The following is a 25,222-nucleotide window of genomic DNA, read 5'->3' as shown; positions in this document are numbered from 1 at the left end:
TCTAGCATCTGTATTGGAGGAATCTGGAATGAGAGGCAGGATTTCTGTTTGCCCAGAGAGAATGCCTTAGTTTACCTTCCCCCTGTGTTTAATAATAGTACAAAATATTCTGCCAGAAAATACAAGATTTTTCAAACATGGAGCAGATTATGGACAAAGTACCTAGCCACAGGCTAGACCTCCTAATGCTGACTGTCATGACAAAGCAGTTCAGAAGTTAGTTTCTAAAGACAACAGCTGATTAGTGGGTATAAAGCTGAGAATTTGATCAAATGGGAATAGATGGAAGTATATACATGTAATACCAGACATGTATCGATATAAAAAAATTTGTTTACTTTTACTACACCAGAGAAAAGGTTTTGATGAGAACCTCAATATCGAAATACTTGCCAAAATGTGCATTCATCATCTAGCTCAAATAAAAGAATTTATCTCTGAAATTCCAAAAAGACTTCATTTTAAAATGAACTCTTAAGACAGTCCCCTGAGCACAGATTCCAAAAGTGGCACCATAGTCATCGCATCTGTTTCTTTTGCTCTAATTGAATTAAAATTTTTATGAATCTTCATTCCCACAGCCTGTGAGAAAGTGCTTTGAATTTAGTAAACACAAAATACTGTTGACTTAATTGTTCAGGTAGGGGTTTTTGCCATAGAGTCTCCAGCATATTAAAATCAAGTCAACAAATGTATCGTGAGTCCAAATTATGCACATAGCACTAGGGTAAGACTGGTTATACAAAGTGCCGGCCGCTGCCCGTTTCTAGTTCATCACGTGACAGGGGAATGGAAAGGCAGGGAAGATTTTGATGTAAGAAGCAAAGTTTAAAAAGCAGGTTTGGGGGTGTTGAATGGCTATACATTGGGACAAAGTTGGTGTCAATTAATAATGAACTCTAAATGCTGACCTTTTTCATTCATAGAGAATTGGTAGAAGAACTTCATCCGTTAATGAAAGAGGCCCTGGAACGAAGGCCAGAGGTAAGATATTGAATTTGAATAATTAACGCCTTGGTTTATCTGGACAGTAGTGTGATTTTAAACCATACCCAGTGGTTTGCTATCAACCGTACGAACATATTAACATGCTTTTAACAATGAATCTTGGTATTTTAATGTTGGTTATTTTCATTATTTCTTTGAGTATTTAGTATAATCTGGGTCCAACTTTAAAAGATTTTAAGTCCTAAGCTTGTGAAAGGAAAGGAACCTAAATAATCATATGTATGTTAAGATATTATAGTCTTTTTGCAAAAGTTTTGAGTTAAGGTTGAATATTGGTTTGTAGAAAGTTTTTTTTTTTTTTACAAGGAGCTGAGAAACCAGGACCATTGTTTCCTCTAGTGTATAAAGCTCTTTCTGCAACATTATCTTCGCTGAAGTGAACTCTGAAAAGGATAAACTTATAATGCAGCAGAATAAGACATTAAACAGAGTAAGACTAAAAGAGAAGCTTTCCCATGTAGTAGATAAGATACAAGAAGTAGCGGAAGCCCGGCAGTTTGAGCAAGAACAGTGTTACCAGATTTGGTGCAACTATTAGTGTTCACAGTGTTTTTCCACTTTTTTCTGATGCTTTAGTTTTTCAGCAGTGTCTGCGAGCCTCCAGGAAATGAGGCTTGTTGACTCTCAACATTTCCCGCTCAGATATTTACTGACCCACTTGTGATCTGTTTCTCTGTAGCTTGTGATAACAAGCATTTCTCTAAGGATTAGGTAGGAAAAAAGTACTTTTTTGTCTTTTGTGTTTAGAAAGTTAAAAATGGCTAGATTACATCTTTCTTTTTTAAAGCAGAGTTGACATTATTGTGTCCACATTTATAAGTGATATTACCTCTTCCTAAACAGAACAAAAAACGCCGAGAACGGCGAGACTTGTTAAGGCTACAGCTGCTTCGAATTTTTGAACTTCTGGCTGATGCTGGGGTCATAAGTGACAGGTAGGAGGGAAATTATACTGAATTGAACTCTGCTCATTAAACCGATATGTTTGCCCGCTTTGTTTTGTTTTTTTCCTTTCTCTTTTCTTTTTTTCTTATTTTTATTGAGGTATAGGTGATTTACAATGTTGTTAATTCCTATTGTATAGTGAAGTGATTTGGTTATATATACACACACACACATACATTCTTTTCTTAATATTATTTTCCATTATGGTTTATCAAAGGATTTTTTTTGGAGGATAATTGCTTTACAATGTTGTGTTAGTTTCTGCTATATAATGAAGTGAATCAGCTATACTATACATATACCCTTCCCTCTTGAGCCTCCCACCCCTCCCACATCCCATCCGTCTCAGTCATCAGAGGACCAAGCTCAGCTCCCTGTGCTCTACAGCAGCTTCCCACTAGCTGTTCTTTATTTTATTTATATATATATATATATATATACACACACACGCACACACACTCACGACCTTTAACTTTTACTTAGAAAAGTGCAAAAGAGCTTGTTTTTTTTTTCATATACACTGCATATACATCAAGAACAAATTAAGTGTGTGAGTTCTGACAGTGAACCTTATTTTCTGTGAAGCATATACTACTTTGACATCAAGACTAATCATCTGAAAGTTTCATTTCCTTTTGTTCCAGCACCAATGGAGCCTTAGAACGGGACACTTTAGCCCTGGGAGCTTTGTTCTTAGAATACGTGGACCTGACCCGCATGCTCTTAGAAGCCGAAAATGATAAAGAAGTGGAAATTCTTAAAGATATCCGGGCACATTTTAGTGCCATGGTTGCCAACTTGATTCAGCGTGTTCCAGGTACAGTGATGCATCACTGCAGATTACCTTTCACGCTTGAAGTGTCATTTGTGGTCCTCATTGCTGTTTTCCTCTTTGAACCTACTGACCTGTGTGCAGGTCTGGGATGGGTTCATTTATTTGTTTGGAAATACTTGAAGATACGCTTGAACAGATTGTGGGCATGCAGCACTGAGTTGGAAGAGGAACAATAGGAATTGCATTTGGCTTTGTGCTCATGATTATTTCTATTCTTTGTTTTGGTTCCCATCTGAAAATGAACCTGTGTGATTTCTATAGGAAGAAAGTGATTCAAAGGGAACATTCACAGAGGCTTCATTTTTTTCATTCTCACTTTGCTCATCTGTGAACATATAATCTCAGCAATATTTCTGCTCTTGATTCTATCCGATCCACACATTATATAGAATTCTATATATGTTAATATATTACATTATTATTATATTAATATTATAATTATAATAATATGATTATGTTATGTTATTTTTTTCATAGAACAAATTGGGTTTAAAGCATTTTCATCTAATAGAACCAAAAGAGAATAAAAATAGTTTGGTGTAAAAATAGATTACTGTAATTAAAATTTTGTGACATAATTATAAAAAGCTGAAAGTCATCTGTTCTTCTTTTTCATTATGATTTAACATTATGATGTTGTAAAACATTATTACCAATTCTCCTCACTTTTCATGACCCTAAATTACAATTTAACTTCCTCAGTTAAGGAATTTTTGTTTGAAATAGACAGTCTATACATAGTATTTTAGAGTTCTTCCTAAAGACACAGCAGCAGTTAAGAGAACATTTAATATGTAAGGAGTAGCTGAGTGGAAGGTGTTGCAGTTTTTCTAGGTATTACTTAGAAAACAGTGTCTGGGAATCCATTTTCTGTTTTCCTGCTCTGAGACAAGATGCTGTTGACTGACACATTAGGAGAGGAAAGAAAAATAGGCTTGACTTTTTAAATCCATGTTTCGTTACCTAAAGAAATCTTGAGTTAGAAAATGAAATTGCTCCTTTCCCCAAAACTTAGGAATCATGCATAATAGCAATGTCAAATGTATTCACTGTATTTTTCAGTATAGTAGACTCTTAGCCTGTGTTTTCTCTCTAGTTCACCACCGAAGATTTCTCTTCCCCCAGCAAAGCCTGAGGCATCATCTTTTCATCTTATTTAGCCAGTGGGCAGGACCCTTCAGCATTATGTTCACTCCCTTGGATCGTTACAGTGACAGAAATCATCAGATTACAAGATACCAGTATTGTGCGTTAAAGGTAGGTCACCTTTGCCTCATGAACGACTTGTCAGATTGATGATCTCTTTCCTTAAACAACCATGCCTTACATAAGGGTGAAATAAATAATATGGTATGACACGATAAAATACAAACACACATGCAAAAAAATCAAGTATATACACCTGTATAAATACATAGCCTCACTCTATACATTCTGCAATATCTGCACGTGAACAAATTAGAGATCTCTGTATAATCATGTAAGTATCCCAATCTTGCTCATAATTTCAAAATGCGGAACTTTTCCAAGGTTCCATTTTTATCTAAAGATTTCTACTGTATGAAAACCTTAGCTTTTGCTTATTTTCCCCTGATAGCTCAGTCAGTAAAGAATTTGCCTGCAATGCAGAAGACCCTGGTTCAATTCCTGGGTCGGGAAGATCCGCTGGTGAAGGGATAGGCTACCCACTCCAGTATTCTTGGGCTTCCCTTGTGGCTCAGCTGGTAAAGAATTTGCCTGCAATGTGGGAGACATAGGTTCGATCCCTGGGCTGGGAAGATCCCCTGGAGAAGGGAATGGCTACCCACTCCAGTATTCTGGCCTGGAGAATTTATAGTCCATGGGGTTGCAAAGAGCTGGACATAACTGAGTGACTTTCACTTTAAGTAGCTGCCTTGCCAGTTAACTTCCAGCTTAAAATGTATATGGATATAGATATATATCCTCATGTTCAAAACCTGTGAAGGGCTGCATTCTCTTTTTAATCTCCTTCCATCCTAGAAGACTCACAGAAATAAGCTTCTATACTACCAGGACTGTTGAAAATTTTCAGAACCATGATTCCTTACAGCTTAATTTCCTTTAGAAAACTAATTGTATGTTGACTGTGTCATACATATCAGAAGTTGCTAACTGTCAAATTCACCTTTGCCTCAGTGGAGCTAATATAAGCCATGGCCCTGACAGTCATTTGGACCTATTGATTAGAGAGGACCTATTGATCAAGATCTTCCCTCCTCTGGATGGCTGAGTCCCTTTGCTATCTACCCGAAACTATCACAACATTGTTAATTGACTAGCTTAATATAAAATAAAAAGTTTTCATTAAAAAAAAAGATCTTCCCTTTTGCTTTACCTCAAAGGAACTAAAGTTTATATTCTTCATTTTCTTTATGATATCTATGATTAAAATCATAGTTATCTATTTCCACATTTTTCATAGCTTGCCAATTTAGTGCATTAGTCAAATATTTGTTAAGTTTCTGAGTTCAGTGTATTAGTCAAATATTTGCCATCAAAACAAAATTTGAAAAGCTGTATTTATCATAAGCAGAATTCATTCACTTGAAATCACTGAAGGTAAGCTTATTTTAAATCCTGTGAAATGGTCATTTTGTTTTGAATCTCTCAGCCATACACTATAAAGATTTATTATAAAAGTACATATCTACAAAGTTCAATTTATGGGTTTTGACTGTTGTAAAAAGAGACAAAATTGGCAATCTGGCATTTTTTTTTTATTGAATCTACTAAGGAATACTTTAAAATCTTGTAGACATAACTGCTTTAAAAGCTGCTGCTGCTGCTGCTAAGTCACTTCAGTCGTGTCCGACTCTGCGCAACCCTATAGATGGCAGCCCACCAGGCTCCCCCGTCCCTGGGATTCTCCAGGCAAGAACACTGGAGTGGGTTGCCATTTCCTTCTCCAATGCATGAAAGTGGAAAGTGAAAGTGAAGTCGCTCAGTCATGTCTGACTCCTAGCGACCCCATGGACCGCAGCCCACCAGGCTCCTCCGTCTATGGGATTTTCCAGGCAAGAGTACTGGAGTGGGTTGGCATTGCTCTAAAAGACCCTTGTCATTTATAAATCTGGTAGTATGTGTTTTAAAGTCAATTGCGTATCATTCAGTCGTGCAGGACTCACTTGGAGGTTGTGTTCTGTTTTGTTTTCAGGCAATGTCAGCAGTGTTGTGCTGTGGCCCGGTGTTTGACAACGTGGGCCTTTCCCCAGATGGCTACCTATACAAGTGGCTTGACAACATTCTGGCTTGTCAAGATTTACGAGTAAGTACTAGCCAAAAATACATTGTTCTAAATGTCTTGATTGTTTTGTCTTGGTTCAGTTGGTACTAACACGTCTAAGCAGTGTTCACAACACAGTCTCTTCACACGTTAGCCACAGAAGTGTAGGCTTGTTTGTTGCTTACATTACACTATGATGCATCAGAATAAAAAACACAGTAACATTTACCAAAGTTGACCATAAACCAGGCCATAAAGCAAGTCTCCACAAAGTTTGAATGATTGAAATGACAGACTGTATTCTCTAATCACAGCAACACTAAGCTAGTAATAGATAATAAAGATAGTTAAGAAATACTCTTCCAGATACAGTGATTTAAAGAATACATAAAAATAGAAAAATATTTTTAATTGAATAATGAAAACACTACTTACTAAACATGTGGGTTGTAAATAAAACCTTGCTTAGAATGAATCATATATTGGAAAGAAAAAAGACTGAAATCAGTCAACCAAGCGTCCATTTCATGAAGTTAGAAAAAGCATATCACACTCAAAAAAAGCACACTGAAGGAAATAATAGAGATAAGAGTACAGATTAATTAAAGAGGAAAATTACTAGAAATGCACATTTAAACCAAAAATTTGAATTATGTTAAAAGACTAATAAAATTAGTAAATCCATGGGAAGTCTGATCAGAAAAGATAAGACGTGTCATCAACCTCAGAAATGTAAAGGGTCATTGCTACAGATGCCACAGATGCTAAAAATAAGACAACATATAAACAACTTTGTGCCAGTAAACTTGACATTCTAGACAAGTGTCTAGAAAACACAGCACAAATGGAAAATCTGAATAGTCAGATAAGTAGCAAAGAAATTTAATCTATAAGTGAGAGTGTTCCCACAAAGACAACTTTAGGACCAGTTGGCTTTATGGATTAATTCAACACTTAAGAAACAGATTGCAAAGATTTAATACAAATCCTTAAGGAGAAAACATATCAAAAGGAAACTATCTGGATATATTTTATGAGACCCACATAACCTTCATACTAAAATGTGACAAGGATTTAATAAGAAAGACAACTAAAAGCAAATTCATTCTTGAACATAGATATAGAAACTTTAAGCAAAATATTAAAAAATTGAATTCAGTGATATATTGAAAAGAGGATTCCTCAAGATCAAGTTGGGATTATTCAAGAACTGCAAGACTGGTTTAATATTCAAATGTTCTTCAATTCATTTGTATATTAATTATATTAATAAAGCCTCAGGAAGAAAGTATCATCTGATCATCTTAATAAGATGCAGAAAGAGCATTTAATAAAATTCTGCATTTATTCATGAGGGCAATTCCTAATAAAACAAAGAATAAAAAAGAACTTAGTTTGATAAAGGGTATCTTAAAAAGAAAAACCTGTAGTAAACATTATACTAAACAGTGAATATTGACCTATAGTAAACATTGTACCAAACAGTCGATATTGAAAGTGTTGTCTGAGATTAGCATGACTCAGGAAGCCCACATTCACTGCTTCTCTCAACATTATACTGAAGATCATAGCCAGTGGATTAGAAAAGAAAAAATAAGGTAGCAGGAGTGAAAAAGAAGAAACAGTTTGTACAGAAACAGATGCACAGATTTAGAGAATAAATTTACAGTTACCAGTGGGGAAGAGTTGCAGGGAGGGATAGCTTGGGAGTTTGGGATTAACATGTATGCACTGCTGTACTTAAAATAGATAACCAACAAGGACCTATAGGGTAGCACAGGGAGCTCTGCTCAACACTGTGTAATAACCTAAACGGGAAAAGAATTTGAAAAAGAATAGATACATAGGTGTGTGTAAATGTGCCACCCTGCTGTACACCAGAAACCGACACAACACTGTTGATGGACTGTCTGCCAGTGTAAGATGCAAATGGGAAAAGACAGTTTGTGGACTTAAATGTGAAAGCTGAAAAATTAAAGTTTCTAGAAAATAAAGTAGGAAAATTTAATCCCTGGAGTCAGGGAAAGATTTCTTAAACAAGATGCAAAAATTACTAACCATCAGGAAAGACTAGTTAATAATGTCTCTTCACCAAAAGACACCATTAAGAGTGTAAATAGGCTGGTTGTAGAGTAAAAGAAGATATTTGCAACGTGGAGCCAACGGAACTCTTATCTGGAATATATAAAGGACCTCTACAAATAGGTAAAGGCACTCATAAAAAAAAATGAACAAGAGAATTAAACAAGCACTTTACAAAAGAGATTAGCCAGTACATGCAGTGTACGACGTGTACAGAAATATTTAAAGCAGTATTACGAAGTCAAGAGCTGGAACAACCCAGATGTTCATCAGTAGTAGAATGAATAAATTGTGGAGCAACCATGAATTAGAATATTATGCAACAATGAAAACAAATGTAGATGACTTTTAAACATAAATTGAGTGAAAGACACAAAATTATATATATTACATATTAATACCATAATTCCACTTAGATAGAGTTCAAACAGCTCCGACTGTTCAGTGGTGGTGGAAATCAGGATGCTGTACTGTCGTGTCTGACTCTTTGTGACCCCATGGACTGGGGTCCTCTGTCCGTGGAATTCTCTAGGCAAGAATATTGGAGCAAGTTGCCATTTCCTACTCCAGGGGATCTTCCCAACCCAGGGACTGAACCTATGTCTTTTGTGTCTCCTGAATTGGCAGGCAGATTCTTTACCACTGCGTCACTTGGAGAGCCCAGAAATCAGGATAATGGTTATTCTTGAGAAGGGCTTCCCTGGTGGATCAGATGGTAATCTGCCTGCAATGCAGGAGACCCGGGTTGGAAAGATCCCTTGGAGAAGGGAATGGCAACCCACTGCAGTATTCTTGCCTGGAGAATCCCATGGACAGAGGAGCCTGGAGGGCTACGGTACATGGGGTCACAAAGAGCTGGACACAACTGAGAAACTTTCACTTTTACTTTATTTTCCAAACTATGCACCAATAAAAAAAATTTTTTTTAAGTAATTTTGATACACAGTAAAGTTCTGGGCCCATACCCTATAACATAAGAACAAACAGGTCATAATTTTTCCTTCTCCAATGTGATTGCCATGGATAGGAGAATGAATAACTTCAGCAAGAAGTGGGAAAACGTTACTTTCTGAGGGGAAAATAGCCCCCAGACACCAGGCTTGTCCTGGATGAGTGTGACCATCCAGTATTTAACAGTAGCTTCAAGAATCATCAGTTAATGATCCTGTTCTATTTAGCATGACAATCTTTTCATATAAAAGTCTAATTAAAAGTGTTTATTGATAGCATATTTCTTTCTCAAAGATTGTCAGCTAAGGTGTACACAGTGTATTTAGTAATCAAGCCTAATAAACATACTCCTCTGATCTTTTCCGTAAAAGATTTTGTATGCATAAAGGCTTTCCTTTTATATGTTTAATTTTTTAAACCAAATACATGTATTTTTCAAAAATATTTTAAAAAATGTTTTCAAGTATTAAATATTTGCCAATGAAGTCTCTGTCACCTTTTCAGAGTTAAAAATAGAGAATGAGTGGACCCTGTATGATAGACTGACAGTGACTCAAATTTAGTTTATACATTTGAATTTCCAGTTCCAATATTGCATCCTTTTAAAGACCTGTTTGTGGAATAAAAATTAGTCAAGATGGATGTTCAGTCTTCACTTTCCTTTTGCCCAATTTACATTCACTAAGCTCGATTTTTGTGTCTTTCCTAGAATAACCTTTCATTAAACATGAGGGATTGCTTTTCTCCATGTATTCAGGTTCATCAGCTTGGCTGCGAGGTTGTCGTCTTGCTACTGGAACTAAATCCTGACCAAATAAATCTTTTCAACTGGGCGATTGACCGGTGCTACACTGGTTCCTACCAACTTGCGTCCGGTTGCTTCAAGGCCATAGCTACTGTGTGTGGAAGCAGGTATGGACTCTTTAACTGGAAGCTGCTGGTCACTGACAACTACAGATCAAGCTTGCTCCTCATCATGTTGAGGACTGATTGAGAACTAAGAGCTGATTGTTTTTGCAGACATCCAAGTGGAGTAAATTCTAAGGAAATAGAAATGGCCTATCCTTCCCCAGAAGATAGACTGTTCTAAGTTCACAGCTACATTGAGTTTTCATTCTACCAGGAGAATGGTTTGTAGTTCAAGCACCCTTCTTTTTTAGTTGCCTGGAAATTTATAATGAAGCATTAGAGCAGGCTTTGCAAATGACCAAGATTTCATTTAAGGAATTTCTAGAAATATTTGTGACAAGTATGAACTGTAAGCCCTTCAGCCATGTTGAGACCAAACTAAACTCAGGAAGCAACCTAGAAACATTAGATCTCTCTTGTACAAAACTTGAGAAAGGAAGAAGAGAAAAAAAAAAAAAAGTGTCTCCTGGAATTCCAGAGATTATGCTTTTAAAAACACTGCCCTCACTATGTAAATCAGTCATTCAGCAGAGTCATTCATCTCTACAGTTTATTGAAATAATTTCATAGCTAAGATGAAAAGGTTAATAAAGACTCCCAAGACCACAACGGCTCTTCCCAAGAAAGAGCTTATTATGTATTGCAAATGGAGAGAAGGCAGCCCACCTTTATTTTTGAAAGGACTCATATAGACTGTTAATTGTCCCTTTTAATTAAATATAGGATTTTAAATAGCTATCCTGAGCTACCGGATAAAGAGAATAAAAGTAAATTCATTTTAAATTCCAATCTTTTATGGTTCTAAATTAATAAGAACGGAATTTTAGAAGACATCTACTTTCAATAAACCTAAAATGAACATGCTATTTAAAGAGACAAGTTTCTCTTTAGTATTTTTCTTTCATGAAGATGGTAGATAACATTTCATGTCTAAAGCATTCATCTTCCATAATCTTAGTAGTAAAATTTTTATTATACACAGATTTTAATTTCCATAAAAGTCATATCAGATGATAATCTAAACTGTCTGATTTTCCATCGGTTTATTTCTTGATGTTAGCAATACTAAATAAATTACATTTATCCTATAGGATATTAACAAAATAACATTTTTTTATAAGTCTCTTTCTCTGGAGGATTGTTTTATTTTCAGGTATTTCAACATTCTAAAAACAAATTTCTGCTCTTTGATGTTAAAGAACATATTTAGAATCTATGACTTGGACCATAAGTTCATCTGACAAAAGTAAGAGGAATAAGTTTCCTCTCCTTGCCGCCCTTCTCCCAGTGAACTTGGTTTGAACTGTCTTAGTCAAATTTATATCGTTGCATGGCCATCTCATAAAATATCACAGTGCATTCCTCTGAATAAATCTAGGCTTTTTTTAGGGAGCACAAATAAATGTTTTTATGAATTAGCAATTTAGTCTCAATTCCGATAATATCCCAGTCACAAAAATATTAGGTTATAAAGCTCTCTGTGTTTAGAGTAGGTTTTGAAAGATAGCATCCTAAAATATTTTGGTTTCTTAAACAAATATTGCCTATCAGCTAACACTCAGGACACATCTATTCTGAGGGAAGGTCAGGGCCAGATGATGCCATGGCTGTGACCTCTCTGCTAAGACGGTGACCAGCGCTTGTCATTGCTCGCCACGGGGATGTTCAGAATTTCAAGTTTCAGCTGTGGCCTAAGTGTGTCCTCTTTTCCCATAAATTGTCAGTCTTTGTAGTTTAGATAAGTCTCCAGATTTGTTGGAGCAACTTTGCACTTAGGTTTTCAGTATTTTTTTCAAAAGCACTTCTGGTGTTTTAGACTTTGTCTTCTGCAAGTTTACTTCTAAAAAAAAAAAAAAAAACACCCAAATCACTTATGAAATAATCTTTTCCTGAAAAGTCACACACAAACTGGATCATGTTTTAAATTCCTGAAACAAGGTATCTGAACAGTAACTCCTACAAGACATATTCTAAAGCAAAGAACTCTTCCTGTAAAGTAAAATAACTACCTTATTTTAGTATATATATAATAATTATATTATATATAATAATTATTACATACTATATATAATAATTACTTTATTTACAATATATGATCAAATATTGGCTGTATTTTTGTAGGAATATGGCAACTTATAGGCAGATTCATTTATTAAGGAACCACTTGTAATTGACTTTAAAATACCTAAAAGATTTAACATTTTAAAAATGTAGATTAAAATTTTCTGCCTTCAGAATGAAAGCAATTTTTACATAGCTAATATATAAATCTTTATATTCGACTGCTGTGACAGTAGGAAAAAATGGTTCTCCGCATTCTTTTCAGTTCCTTTTATTTCTGTAAATGTGTGTGTGTTGTGAGCTTGCTGGTCTCCAGTCAAAATTATAACTGTAATTATAACTACAGTCTGACTCTACTGACATTGAGAGATTTGGAAGTCGGAGTGGAACATGAATAAGACGAAGGAAAGTGAAGATAAAAGTAGAAAGTGATCGTAAAACTGATAGTATTAGTTTTGGAGGCTTTTTCATGATATGTTTCATATTTGAGTAAAAGCTATTAAATGCAGCTCAGTACTATAGCACAAAACAGTTCATCTGTCTGCCAGCATTAGTTCCAATAACTATTTGGCTGCTGTGTGTGTTCTCATTAATTTTTCCATCAATTCCAAATTATATCACTTTAGAACAGATTAGGAAATTGCGAAAGAGACTAAATGGCTTTCCGAGGTTGTAAACCAAGGTAAATAATGTGCTGTCTATTAAAAGTATAGACCGCTTCCAATCATTGGCTTAATTCAGCAGAATTCTCTTCACATTTAATTAAATACTTACGAATTCATTGTTTTCACTCTTATTCTCCAGCATACTCCTCAAATATATTTAATAGATGTTTTAGAAGTATATACAAGATCGAAGTTTTAATTTTTAAAGAATTATGTTGGGTTTATTTTTGGAGGTGGTTTTTGTTGTCATTGTTGTTTATATGCCTATCTATCTTGCCTTAACTGTAAATCTTTCCTGATTTAAATCAGGTATAGCAAATTTGAATTCTTTTTTTTTGATCAAGTTTTTAAAATTTTATTTATTTTAATTGGAAGATAATTGCAATAATGTGATGGTTTTTGCCATCTATCAACACGAATAAGCCACAAATGCACATGTGCCCGCCCCATCCTGAACCCGCCTCCCACCTCCCTCCCCATCCCGTCCCTGTGGGTTGTCCCAGAGCACCGGCTTTGAGTGCCCTGCGTTATGTATCAAGCTTGCTGGTCAGCTGTTTTACATAGGGTGATACACGTGTTTCAGTGCTGCTCTCGCATCATCGCACCCTCGCCTTCTCCCGCAGAGTCCGAAAGTCTGTTCTTTACGTCTGTGTCTCCTTTGCTGCCTTGCGTGTAGGACTGTCAATATCATCTTTCTAAACTCCATGTATGTGTGTTAATATAGTGTTTGTCTTTCTCTTTCTGACTTATGTCAAAACTTGAATTCTTTTTTTTTTTAATTTTACTTTACAATACTGTATTGGTTTTGCCATACATTGACATGAATCCACCAAGGGTGTACATGAGTTCCCAAACATGAACCCCCTCCCACCTCCCTCCCCATACTATCTCTCTGGGTCATCCCCGTGCACCAGCCCCAAGCATCCGGTATCCTGCATCGAACATAGACTGGCGATTCTTTTCTTACATGATAGTATACATGTTTCAATGCCATTCTCCCAAATCATCCCACCCTCTCCCTCTCCCTCAGAGTCCAAAAGTCCGCTCTACACATCTGTCTCTTTTGCTGTCTCGCATACAGGGTCATCATTACCATCTTTCTAAATTCCGTATATATGTGTTAGTATACTGTATTGGTGTTTTTCTTTCTGGCTTACTTCACTCTGTATAATTGGCTCCAGTTTCATCCATCTCATTAGAACTGATTCAAATGTATTCTTTTTAATGGCTGAGTAATACTCCATTGTGTATATGTACCAACAGCTTTCTTATCCATTCATCTGCTGATGGACATCTAGGTTGTTTCCATGTCCTGGCTATTATAAACAGTGCTGCGATGAACATTGGGGTACACGTGTCTCTTTCAGTTCTGGTTCCCTCGGTGTGTATGCCCAGCAGTGGGATTGCTGGGTCATAAGACAGTTCTATTTGCAATTTTTTAAGGAATCTCCACACTGTTCTCCATAGTGGCTGTACTAGTTTGCATTCCCACCAACAGTGTAAGAGGGTTCCCTTTTCTCCACACCCTCTCCAGCATTTATTGCTTGCAGACTTTTGGATTGCAGCCATTCTGACTGGTGTGAAGTGGTACCTCATTGTGGTCTTGATTTGCATTTCTCTAATAATGAGTGATGTTGAGCATCTTTTCGTGTGTTTGTTAGCCATCTGTATGTCTTCTTTGGAGAAATATCTATTTAGTTCTTTGGCCCATTTTTTGATTGGGTCACTTATTTTCCTGGAATTGAGCTGCATAGGTTGTTTGTATATTTTTGAGATTAGTTGTTTGTCAGTTGCTTCATTTGCTAACATTTTCACCCATTCAGAAGGCTGTCTTTTCACCTTGCTTATATTTTCCTTTGTTGTGCAGAAGCTTTTAATTTTAATTAGATCCCATTTGTTTATTTTTGCTTTTATTTCCAGAATTCTGGGAGGTGGATCATAGAGGATCCTGCTGTGATTTATGTCTGAGAGTGTTTTGCCTATGTTCTCCTCTAGGAGTTTTATAGTTTCTGGTCTTATATTTAGATCTTTAATCCATTGTGAGTTTATTTTGTGTATGATGTTAGAAAGTGATCTAGCAAAACTTGAATTCTTAAAAGTAAATGCCCCACATTTCTTAAGAGAATAGCATCCATCTATTACCAAAAAAGACAGGGAAGCTTATCTTTCCTGAATGCCTGTCGTCCTCCCTAACTGGTGATTGTGTCACCTGGAGAATTTTGGCAGAGCACAGAGTTTGGGAATTTGGACTCTGGAAACATAATGTCTTGAGATTGAATTCTAGCTCTGTCTCTCATTAAGCTGTGTGATCTTGAACAACTTACTTCAAATGCTTACTCATTTGTGAAATACGAGTGGGAACAGGGTTAGGGTAAGGATTAAAGAAAAACAATCTCTTGACCAAAGGTCTAGCATACTATTATTATTCAACAGCTGTTGGAGGCAAAGAGCTATGATGTAATCATATCAACTGGTAAAATCCATTTCTCTTTAAAATATCTCAAATCTTTAGTTTCATCAGTTAGTTCTAGATAAGCCAGAGCTAATGGGTATTTCTCAAATTCTTCAAAATTTCCTCTCTTTCAAATGGAAAAAAAAATCAGTTTTATTTCTTATTTACTTTCTGAACCACATCTACCTTTTATATTTATTTTACCATTTTATTTTTATTCTTATGATCATAGCTGTCTTTCTTTTATCCTTCCACTGTCTATGCTGAATAATTAAATATTGAAAAATGTAAGATTCTGTTTCTAAGCCTATTTTAAATGTCTAAGTACAGATGTTTTATTTGTACTCTTGAACACATTGGAGAGCTTTCTGATTTTTTCCTTCTCTGGGTTTCTTTCATTTTCTGTATCTGTATTATTTCTTTCAGTGTGGTTCCCCTTCAATTCCATAACTCAGTTTTAAGCAGCTAATTGAATTCCCTGATTACATGGTTAAGGGCATAACCCTGCATAAGAGGGCAGCTTTGTCTACTCTTCTCCTGCCTTTAAATCCCCAGTGATCCCTAGTAGTTTCCAGTGTTTATTTATATAAAAATATATATGTATTAAGTCCCAGAATCAGAGACAGCAATGTAGGTAAGACATCTCTGCTACTTGTAGGGCTCAGAAGAAAGTTACCTTTCTGTTTTCACAGAAAGGTCTGTTTCCAGATACTGCAGTTCATAAGAATGCTAAATTAGACTGGTCATGAAATGACATATTGTGGGGTGTCTAGGAGGTAGACAGCACAGTGGATAAGTGTTTGAATTCTTGGGAGTCAAATCTGGGATGGTATCCAGGCTCCATTCCTTCTCCCTGACCTTGGGTGAGAATTTAACATCTCTAAGCCTCACAGGCTTGTTGTGAAGATTAAGTCAGAAATCTTGGTAAAGGACTTGGTATGGTAACTCACACAAAGTCAGCATGTCATAACATATACATTACCCATGGCTCATCACCATCCTCACCACCGTCATGTGGGGAGCTTTGCCCAGTTTCTCATCAACCTCGTGCATTTTTGTTCATTTAAAATTATAGTTCTAGAAAAGTAATCATGTTAGAGTGCTAATTGGTAAAACCACTTTGGACAGTAGTATAGCAGCAGTATCTACCAAAATTTTAAGTATGCCCCTGGACCCTGCACGACCTTGTCTAGAAATCTGTTCTAAAGAAATACTTGCCTATTTGGTGTTTGTGAAGTTATCATAGTGAAAAAAATAAAAATAACCTTTAACATCTGTCAGTGTGTGTCCAAGCTTGGCTTTCCCAGGAAATAGAACCCTGCGGTAGAGATTTGAGTTCAGGAAATTTATTAGGGAATGCCCTTGGGATCAACATCTGTGAGGAAGTGAGGGAGACAGGACCTGGTAGGGGAAAGAAACTTCAAGCAATCCCATGGGAAGCACTGTTGGGGAGCGTGCATGACCTTGGTCTAGGCAGTTCCCAAAGGATTCAACCAGAGAGATCAGCCTCCAGCATGGTAGTGGGAGGACAGAGCACCTCTGTCCTGAAGGGAGGTCTAGGCGGCACAGCGTCCACGGCAAGAGTGGTCATTTATGGTTTGCCCATAGTATGGGCAGGGCTTCTCTGATGGCTCAGATGGTCAAGAATCTCCCTGCAGTGCAGGAGACCTGGGTTCGATCCCTAGGTCAGGAAGGTCTCCTGGAGAAGGAAATGGCAACCCACTCCAGTATTCTTGCCTGGGAAATCCCATGGACAGAGGAGCCTGACGGGCTACAGTGCACGGGGTCGCAGAGTTGGACACGACTGAGTGACAGACACTTGATACTATGGAACCCTGTACAGCTGCTGAGAAGAGTAAGTGAGCCTCACTGTCCAGTGAAACATGGACATGTAGGTAGTATAAGCACATTTAGGTTTAAAATCCTGTGTACTGGGGGAGGGGTATTTTGACATGCAGAGTCTTTCAAGAAGCTATTCTCTATGCATAGAATGCACCCCGTGTTACCCCTTCCGTGGCCTTGCTACAATCCCCCTGTCTCCTGGTGCTTCAAGACTCAGTTTACTTGTTTCCTCCTTGGAAGTGTGTCCTCTAACCCCAAGCCTGATGTAGTGTCCCTTGTCAGCATTTCTGTATCATCTACAGACAATCCCAGGTTCCTCCTCATAACTAGACTGTATAGTTTGTCTCCTTAACTCAACTGTGAGTTTCCCTTAAGAGAGGGCACCAGCCTGACTAATTTAGTATCATCAGTACCTTGCAGTTGTTTCTGATAGATGTTTGGTGCTCAATACATTTAGATGGATTGAATGAAAATATTAAGTCAGTGAGCTGTTGAGTTTGGACATACTGTCTTCTGTCTTTTCCTCTTGTTCTTGGTTTTCATCAAAAATGGATTAGCAATAGGTAGACTTTTGTGTTCACTGAGCTGATGTGACAGTGTTCAGTTTTAACCTCAGAGCAACTTCCCTTCACCTACTGATAAGCAGCAGGTGGGGATGGTGAAATGGGCTTGGGAGTGTCATTAGTAAGTGTGACTGAGGTCAGTGTGCTGTCTAGAATTTTGAGAGGTAGTGATTTATCAAGGTTACTAACCAGGCTACCCCATAAACTGTACTGTTTTGTTTTGTTTTAGGAACTATCCCTTTGACATAGTGACGCTGTTAAACCTTGTTCTGTTCAAGGCCTCTGACACCAACAGAGAGATTTATGAAATCTCCATGCAGCTCATGCAGGCATGTATCACTGACTACAGAGAAACTTCCATCCCTGAACACACAAAATGGAAGTGGTAGTTGATCACTGGATTGCGGTTTATTGATACACATTCATGTATTTCTGCATATCACTGGTGGATATGATGAGTGAGAAAGTAATACTTAATTATCTCTAAACTTAGGCAGTAACTGATGCTTTGCCTTTCATACAGTGTTAAAATATGCATCCCTTAGTTTATTACAAAACTGTATTCAATATAAATACTCTTGAGATAGCCAGCCAATGCTTTTTCATACTGTTTATAACTTTCATATTTCTTTTTTTTTTATTGTGGACACATGAGAGCAGTATAATTTTAATAAGTCATAGTACAAAACTGGTAACAATATTATCTCAGTTTTACAAATACGCATTTTTACATGTGTTTACATGAAGCTACTCTCCTACTTCTTTATAGATCCTTGAAGCAAAGCTTTTTGTGTACTCGAAGAAAGTAGCCGAACAAAGACCTGGCAGTATCCTGTATGGGACGCACGGCCCACTGCCACCCCTCTACAGCGTGTCGCTGGCCTTCTTGTCGTGCGAGCTGGCCAGGATGTACCCCGAGCTCACTCTTCCTCTCTTCTCAGGTACCGGGCAATAGTCAGTCATGGCATGTGTGATCCTTTCTGCCCTAAGTATTCTTACTCTTAAAATTCTAGTGTAATTGAGAGTCAAAATTATTGATAATAAATTCATCAATCAAAATTGCACTGGGCTAAGTTCAGTTATCCCTGGAGTAGGAATTGACAACCTGCTCCAGTACTCTTGCCTGGAAAACTCCATGGACATAGGAACCTGGCAGACTTCAGTCCATGGGGTTCCAAAGAGTCGGACACAACTGTGTGACTGAGCACGCATGCAAGTTCAGTTACATATAAAAGTAAATTCCAGAATATCCTTAAATATAAAAGAGTATGTTTATCTAAAACAGTGTGGGTATAAACAAACAGAGGACAAATGTGAGTGATATAACTTTATCCCCTGGAGGGGAAAATGGCAACCCACTCCAGTTTTCTTGCCTGGAAAATCGCATGATAGAGAATCCTGGTGGGCTACAGTCCATGGGGTCACAAAGACTCAGGCACGACTGAGCATGTGCCCCCCCCCCCGCATGCACGCACGCGCGCGCGCGCGCGCACACACACACACACACACACACACACACAACTTCTCATACAAGTAATTGCTGTCAGTTGCTGTTTGGTGATGATGTTGATGGTATTTTGCAGCTTGAATGTTGCTACGTATTTGCTGAGAGTTTGATTTAGGTCACAAATTTACAAGTAATCTCTGTGAGTAATGTTTTGGAAAATCCATTTATTTGAGATAGGTTAGTCACATCCTTGCATTGTGCCTGAAACAGTGGGAGGACTCAAGAAAAACCTTTTGGATAAACTAATTTTCTTCTTGGAAAACTAACATTTATTTTTCTTCACTTCTACCAAGATTTGTATGCCAGGCACTGTGCTTGGATCCTAGAAATACAGAGGCAAATAAAGCAGTCTCTCCCATTGAAGTTTCATCGTCTAGTAATAAAGAAAAATGTACAAGCATATATGATTGTGATACAGTATAGCAAGTGTAATTTTAAAAATTATACTTCTGTATGAGATGCACATTCTCTCTGTGAGATGGAAGATCAAGAAGTCATCAATTACTGGGTCAAGAATATCAGGAAAGACTTCCCAGAGAAGTTGATGTCTGAGCTGCAGTTTGAAAGAAGAGTAGAAATTTGCAAAGCAGATAAATAGTTGACATTGCAGTTGGCAAGTGGATTGGCATTACAGGAAAAGGAAATAGTGTACGCATTGGCTTAGAGGTATAAGATAACATGGTGCATTTGAGAGATTATGTAGGGGGTTTGGCTAATATAACATGCAGAGAAGGGGGAAAATTTGAGATGGTTATGGACAGAGAGGCAGAAGTCAATCTTGGAAGCCCTTTATTGTGTTCCTAGGAGTTTGCAGGTCAGAGACTACATCCGTGCTCCTTGAAATCCCTCAGAAGTCTGTGAACAGGGAGGACGTTCAAGCAAGCTGCTTGGGTTTGGAAAGCCGCTCGTCAGTTTCAAACAAGAAGAGAGAGGGGTGAGATCAGAGTGAAGTTTTAGAGAGACTCTTCCTGTGGAGCGCTGAGTGGATGACAGAACATCCTGTCTAGAGAGAGGAGAGCAGTTGAGAGACGATGACACCAGTCCAAGGAGGATATGATGAGGGCCTGAGCATGAGAGCAGAGGGGGAGACCAGAGTCAAGAGCTGTGGGCAGAGTCCACGAAGGAGGTGCCTGGTGTGTTATCCGGGAGGTGGGGGAGTGATAACCCCATCTGGAGAGCTGATTCGAGGAGAAGAGGAGGGTCCAGGCGAGGCAGAGATATGAGCTCACACGCAGATCAGTTTGGGTTATCGGGTTCAGGTGTCTGTTGGACACCCTCGTATATAGATAGACCAGGGCCAAGGGAAGGCCCAGTGGCAGTGGCTCATGGAAGACCATTGAGGACAAGAACCATAGGAATAAATGAGGTCATGAGTGGAGAGCGCACAGAGTGAAAGAAAAAACCCGGACCAACTTTTAAGGACCAGGCCAAGGAAGGGTGAGGGAGCAAAGAGGGAAGGGGCGAGAACACCTAGAGGGTGCGTTTCATGGAGACGTAGAGGAGACAGGACTTAGGTAGAGGGAGTAAGTGGTCCGCAACCTCCTACAGAATAGTGAGGCCCTGCGGGATAAAGTCTGAAGATAACCCTGTGAAGTTCACAATTCATTGGTAACTGTCTATCATTTCCAGGGAGAAGTAGCAGCAGAAGCCAGATCTTAGGGGCTTGGCTGAGAAAGAAGCAATGAAAGAGAGGACGGGGCTTACGGTGGATGCAGTCAGAGGATGAACTAGATTTGAGCTTGTTTCAAGGGAGGAGGAGCTGGTAAGAGGAGAGAGTCTGACAATTGGAGAGAGAGAAGAGAAACAGGCTAGCAGATTTGAGTTACAAGCGAGTTCAGCCTTAGTTTCTGTCAAGAATTGACCTTTTGGCTATTTCAACGTATGAAAATAACTTTTATAAAATCGCATGGGAAAATAAGGAGATTATAATGGATTCCCAGCCTTTGTTTATACTGCCTTTACTATTAAAAACCCTGTGGTGAGGTTTTTACTGCCTGTAGTTTCATATGACTTAATTCCTTGTAAGAAGCCAAGCCAGTTATTTAGGTCTTGCCCAAACAGCCAGAAAACGATCTAGCATCCCACTGACCTTGTCTTACAGTTTATTTAATTCGTTTCTGGGGAGGTGAATGATGTCTGCATGCCACAGCATTTCTTTTTTCTCTTTTCCCTTTAAAACATCTTTACAACTGATCTGGAAGCATGGGGTACCCCAAACAGAGATCCCTACCCTCTCGGACTTATGACTAACAGACAAGGTGTAGTAGACAGCATCAGTAAGGAAACTGCTTATAAACTTTATAAACATGAAATTTATAAGTACAAATGTGTTTTACATAAATAAGTAATATGATAGAAGGTGATTACTGCTCCGAAAAGTCTGTAGATTTTTATACTGCTGTTGAAAGATGACAGACAGTCTTAAAATAGTTGTCCCTATGACTGGAAAGATTTAATTCTCTCCCAAGCCCCAGTGCTTTCTGTTTTTGTTTAATCGCTAAGTTGTGTTTGACTCTTTGCGACGACCCAATAGACTCTCGTCCTCTAGGCTCCTCTGTCTGAGGGATTTCCCAGGCAAGAATACTGGAGTGGGCTACCATTTCCTTCTCCGGGAGATCTTCCTGACCCAATGTGAAACTCACATCTCCTTTGTTTACAGGCCAATTCTTTACCACTGAACCACCAAGGAACCTCCCCTGCCCCAGATCTTTCTAGCAGAGTTTAAATGGTTCTTTTGCCATCAAAATGCCCCAGATCTTTATAACCAGATCTTTTCTTCCATCGAAGCCCAAAGGACCCTGCTTCTGTTCTGTCATTCGCCGCTTTCTACCTGGCCCCAGGGTTATCTGTAGACGCAGCTAGTCTCAGAGCTTCCTCCTCAGGAGAGGACCACATCTTTAATCCTTCCTGTCTCCATGGTGCCTGGAAAGCATTTCTGCAACTAGAAAAGGTCCGGTATATTGGACTAAATAAGTGTGGTGCTTTTATAGGAATCTGAATATGTGTCATGAACGTCCATAGTGTCAGTCATCACATCCATGTAAGTTTGGACATTAAGTCAATTTTGAGATTTTGACCTGTGTGATATATAACAGCATAACATTTCTGACTTGTAGCACAGCATTAAATATACTCTTATTCTTCAAAATAAAAGAGTTGTAATTTTAGGACAAAGGCCAAATCAATTAAGTCTCTGTTTCAAGGATACAATGGATTGTCTGCTGGCATCTGTGTTGTTCTGTTGTGTAGCAGGCATGAGCTCTCTAAATGAGATTGCATGCCATGCTGGATGATAACAGATACATTAGGCCAAGCTTTCTAATGTCCCTTGGGATAAAACGAATTCTTCTATAAATATTAGAAACAGGAGATGACTTCAGAGCTTGCAGTAGGTATATAAAGCTGTGCTTTTGTTTCTGTAGAAAACTTATTCAGATCATAAGATGAAACGCTGCTGCCAGTGAAACAATGCAGAAATGCTATCAGAGGAAGTAATGGTGAGAAGACTGGCCATACAGTTGTACCTTTTGACTCATTTATTTCATAAGACAGAGCGCACCATCAAGCACACACCTTCCACATAGTTGGCAGTTTTCTTGTGGACACCACAAATGGGACATCACACCCTGGGTTTGTTCTTCCTGGAGGGTTGCAGCTCACTTTTTAACAGCTGATGGCTCATGCAAGGCACTTTGTAAAATTAAGGTATAATGGAGAGATAATAGTCATCGTTATAATAATCCTAAGTAAGTGTTAGTCCCTCAGTCTTGTCCGACTCTTTGTGACCCCATGGACTGTATCCTGCCAGGCTCCTCTGTCCATGGAATTCTCCAGACAAGAGTACTGGAGTGGGTAGCCATTCTCTTCTCCAGGGGATCTTCCTGACCCAGGGACCAAACCCAGGACTCCTGCATTGCAGGCAGATTCTTTACTGTCTGAGCCACCAGGGAAGCCCATAATAATCCTAACTGCTGTTTATTAAGAGCCTGCAGGATGACAGGCATATTGTGTCTTCACAGTCAACTAGTGTGGGACCTGATTGGCCCATTTTACAGATGAGGAAACTGAGGAACAGAGAACTTCAGTAACTAACCCAGAGTCTCATGCAGCTAGTATGTGGACAAACTGGGATCTGGGCATATGTCCTTCTGATTCCTGTTTTGTCCGCTCTAACGTACTACTTCTGCTAGCTGTTCACCTTTTGGTTCAGTCTGATGAGATGACGTGGCTCGCGGTCTCTGCCACTCTCTGCAGAAGTCAGCCAGCGCTTCCCCACAACGCATCCCAACGGGCGTCAGATCATGCTCACCTACCTGCTGCCCTGGCTGCACAACATCGAGCTGGTGGACAGCAGGCTGCTCCTCCCGGGGTCCAGCCCCAGCAGCCCCGAGGACGATGCCAAGGACCGTGAGGGAGACATGACGGCTTCTCAGGGGCTGAAAGGCAGTGGCTGGGGCTCCCCGGAGGCGACGTCCCTGGTGCTGAACAACCTCATGTACATGACGGCCAAGGTAAGCGCTGAGGAGCTGCACCTTCCTCACGGGCTCCCGCATCCCAGGAAACCCGGGGTTAATCAAACCCCAGGAAAGTGGTGCCTGCCATTAACAGTCTCAACAACAGGGTGTGCATGGTGGGGGCCATTGCACAAGTGTGAACGTACTTCAGGCCACTGAATGGCCCACCTAGAAAATGATTACAGTGGGACACTTTGTTACGTGTATTTTAGCACAGTTGTAATTGTGATCTCAGTTATCATCATTATTGTATGATCCTAGCATTTGAATCATCATGTGAATAAGTACTGTGCGCTAGTGAAGTGTGCATTATAAATTCTTGAAAAGTGGCATCTTTGCGATGCGTGGCCATTCTCCCCCTTCTTAATGATTTTGAGATGACTGTGACTGTTGAAATGACTTTTCATCAGACATTTTGCATCCTCACATTTTTCCCACGCATCTCCCTGGCTGGGTTTTATTTTGTCGGTTACAGTATGGGGATGAAGTTCCTGGACCGGAGATGGAAAATGCCTGGAATGCATTAGCTAACAACGAGAAATGGAGCAACAACCTGCGGATCACCTTGCAGTTCCTGATCAGCCTGTGCGGGGTCAGCAGCGACACGCTCCTCCTGCCCTATGTGAGTGCCCCTCCAAGGCTGGGGTCCTTATTCTGTCGCTGGTTCCATCCACGATTGCAAGTCAGAATGTTATCATTGCACAAGCAGAATAGAGATGTCAGATTTCGTCAGTCATGTTCATCTCCTGTGAGCTTTCTAGAGGGTACATAGAAGTTCCATTCTGCCCCCTGCATTGCAAGCTAGTGTGCTCGTGGCGTCTCTGTCATCCCCTTTGTAAGTCTTTGAACCCAGAAACTTTGAGATTAAGGAGTCCACATTCCAGGTGGCACTAGTGGTAAAGAACCTGCCTGCCAATACAGGAGACGTAAGAGACACAGGTTCGATCCCTGGGTCGGGAAGGTAGAGGGCATGGCAAGCCACTCCAATATTTTTGCCTGGAGAATCCCAGGGACAGGGGAGCCTGGTGGGCTGCAGTCCATGCGGTCCCAATCAGTGGGGTATGACTGAAGTGACTTAGCAGCAGTAGCATTCTTTTCATAATTACCTAAATCTTTCTTCTAGAGACATTAGACCCATTATGTAAGAGATACTAGGTAACACATTACATTATTACTAATAAAAATTGTTCTGTGTTTACATCCTGATGCTCTTAAAACAATAAATATGCAGAATATTCCAGTTTATCTCTTCAAAGATAGGTAGTAAAAGAGAGAAACAAGCAACAGAAAAATCCTACTGACGTGCCACCTTCGTGTCTGCATTTAAAGGTGAGGTGATCAGTGAAGTGACTGCATTTTGAAAACCCTCGCACAGTTGGTGTCTGTGTGCTGGTTGTTTTTCTGAGAGGTTTTGTGCCTGCCTGCCCTGCTGTTCTGGGCCATGTAAGCCTCATTGGCGCTTCTGAGCCTCAGGCTTGAGGGTTGCAGTAAGGCAGAGATTTAATCCAGAGTTATTTTTAAAACCTAAAACCATGCAAACAGCTCAAACTCGTCTGTTTCTCTGGTTAAAGAGAGTAACGGGAGACCGAGTTCCTTTTAAATGAACACAGCTAGCAGTTTTTCTCCCATGGTTTGCATAAATAA

The 25,222-nt window shown here is 39.0% G+C and overlaps 1 protein-coding gene across 1 annotated transcript in view; it reads left to right on the top strand.

The window, feature by feature from the left end:
• The window catches only part of FRY (FRY microtubule binding protein), a 331,149-nt gene that overhangs the window by 232,786 nt on the left and 73,141 nt on the right, over nt 1-25,222 (top strand). Inside the window, 10 exon segments of the mRNA XM_042254804.2 lie at nt 927-984; nt 1,852-1,943; nt 2,598-2,770; nt 3,885-4,045; nt 5,964-6,074; nt 9,823-9,977; nt 17,787-17,886; nt 18,327-18,498; nt 23,319-23,575; nt 24,054-24,200. Coding sequence (XP_042110738.1) covers nt 927-984; nt 1,852-1,943; nt 2,598-2,770; nt 3,885-4,045; nt 5,964-6,074; nt 9,823-9,977; nt 17,787-17,886; nt 18,327-18,498; nt 23,319-23,575; nt 24,054-24,200 — 1,426 coding nt within the window.

The sequence above is a fragment of the Ovis aries genome, chromosome 10 (genome assembly GCF_016772045.2).
Source record: "Ovis aries strain OAR_USU_Benz2616 breed Rambouillet chromosome 10, ARS-UI_Ramb_v3.0, whole genome shotgun sequence".
Classification (NCBI taxonomy): domain Eukaryota; kingdom Metazoa; phylum Chordata; class Mammalia; order Artiodactyla; family Bovidae; genus Ovis; species Ovis aries.
The sequence above is the reverse complement of the archived record's forward strand: the minus strand, read 5'-3'. Positions and strand labels throughout refer to the sequence as shown.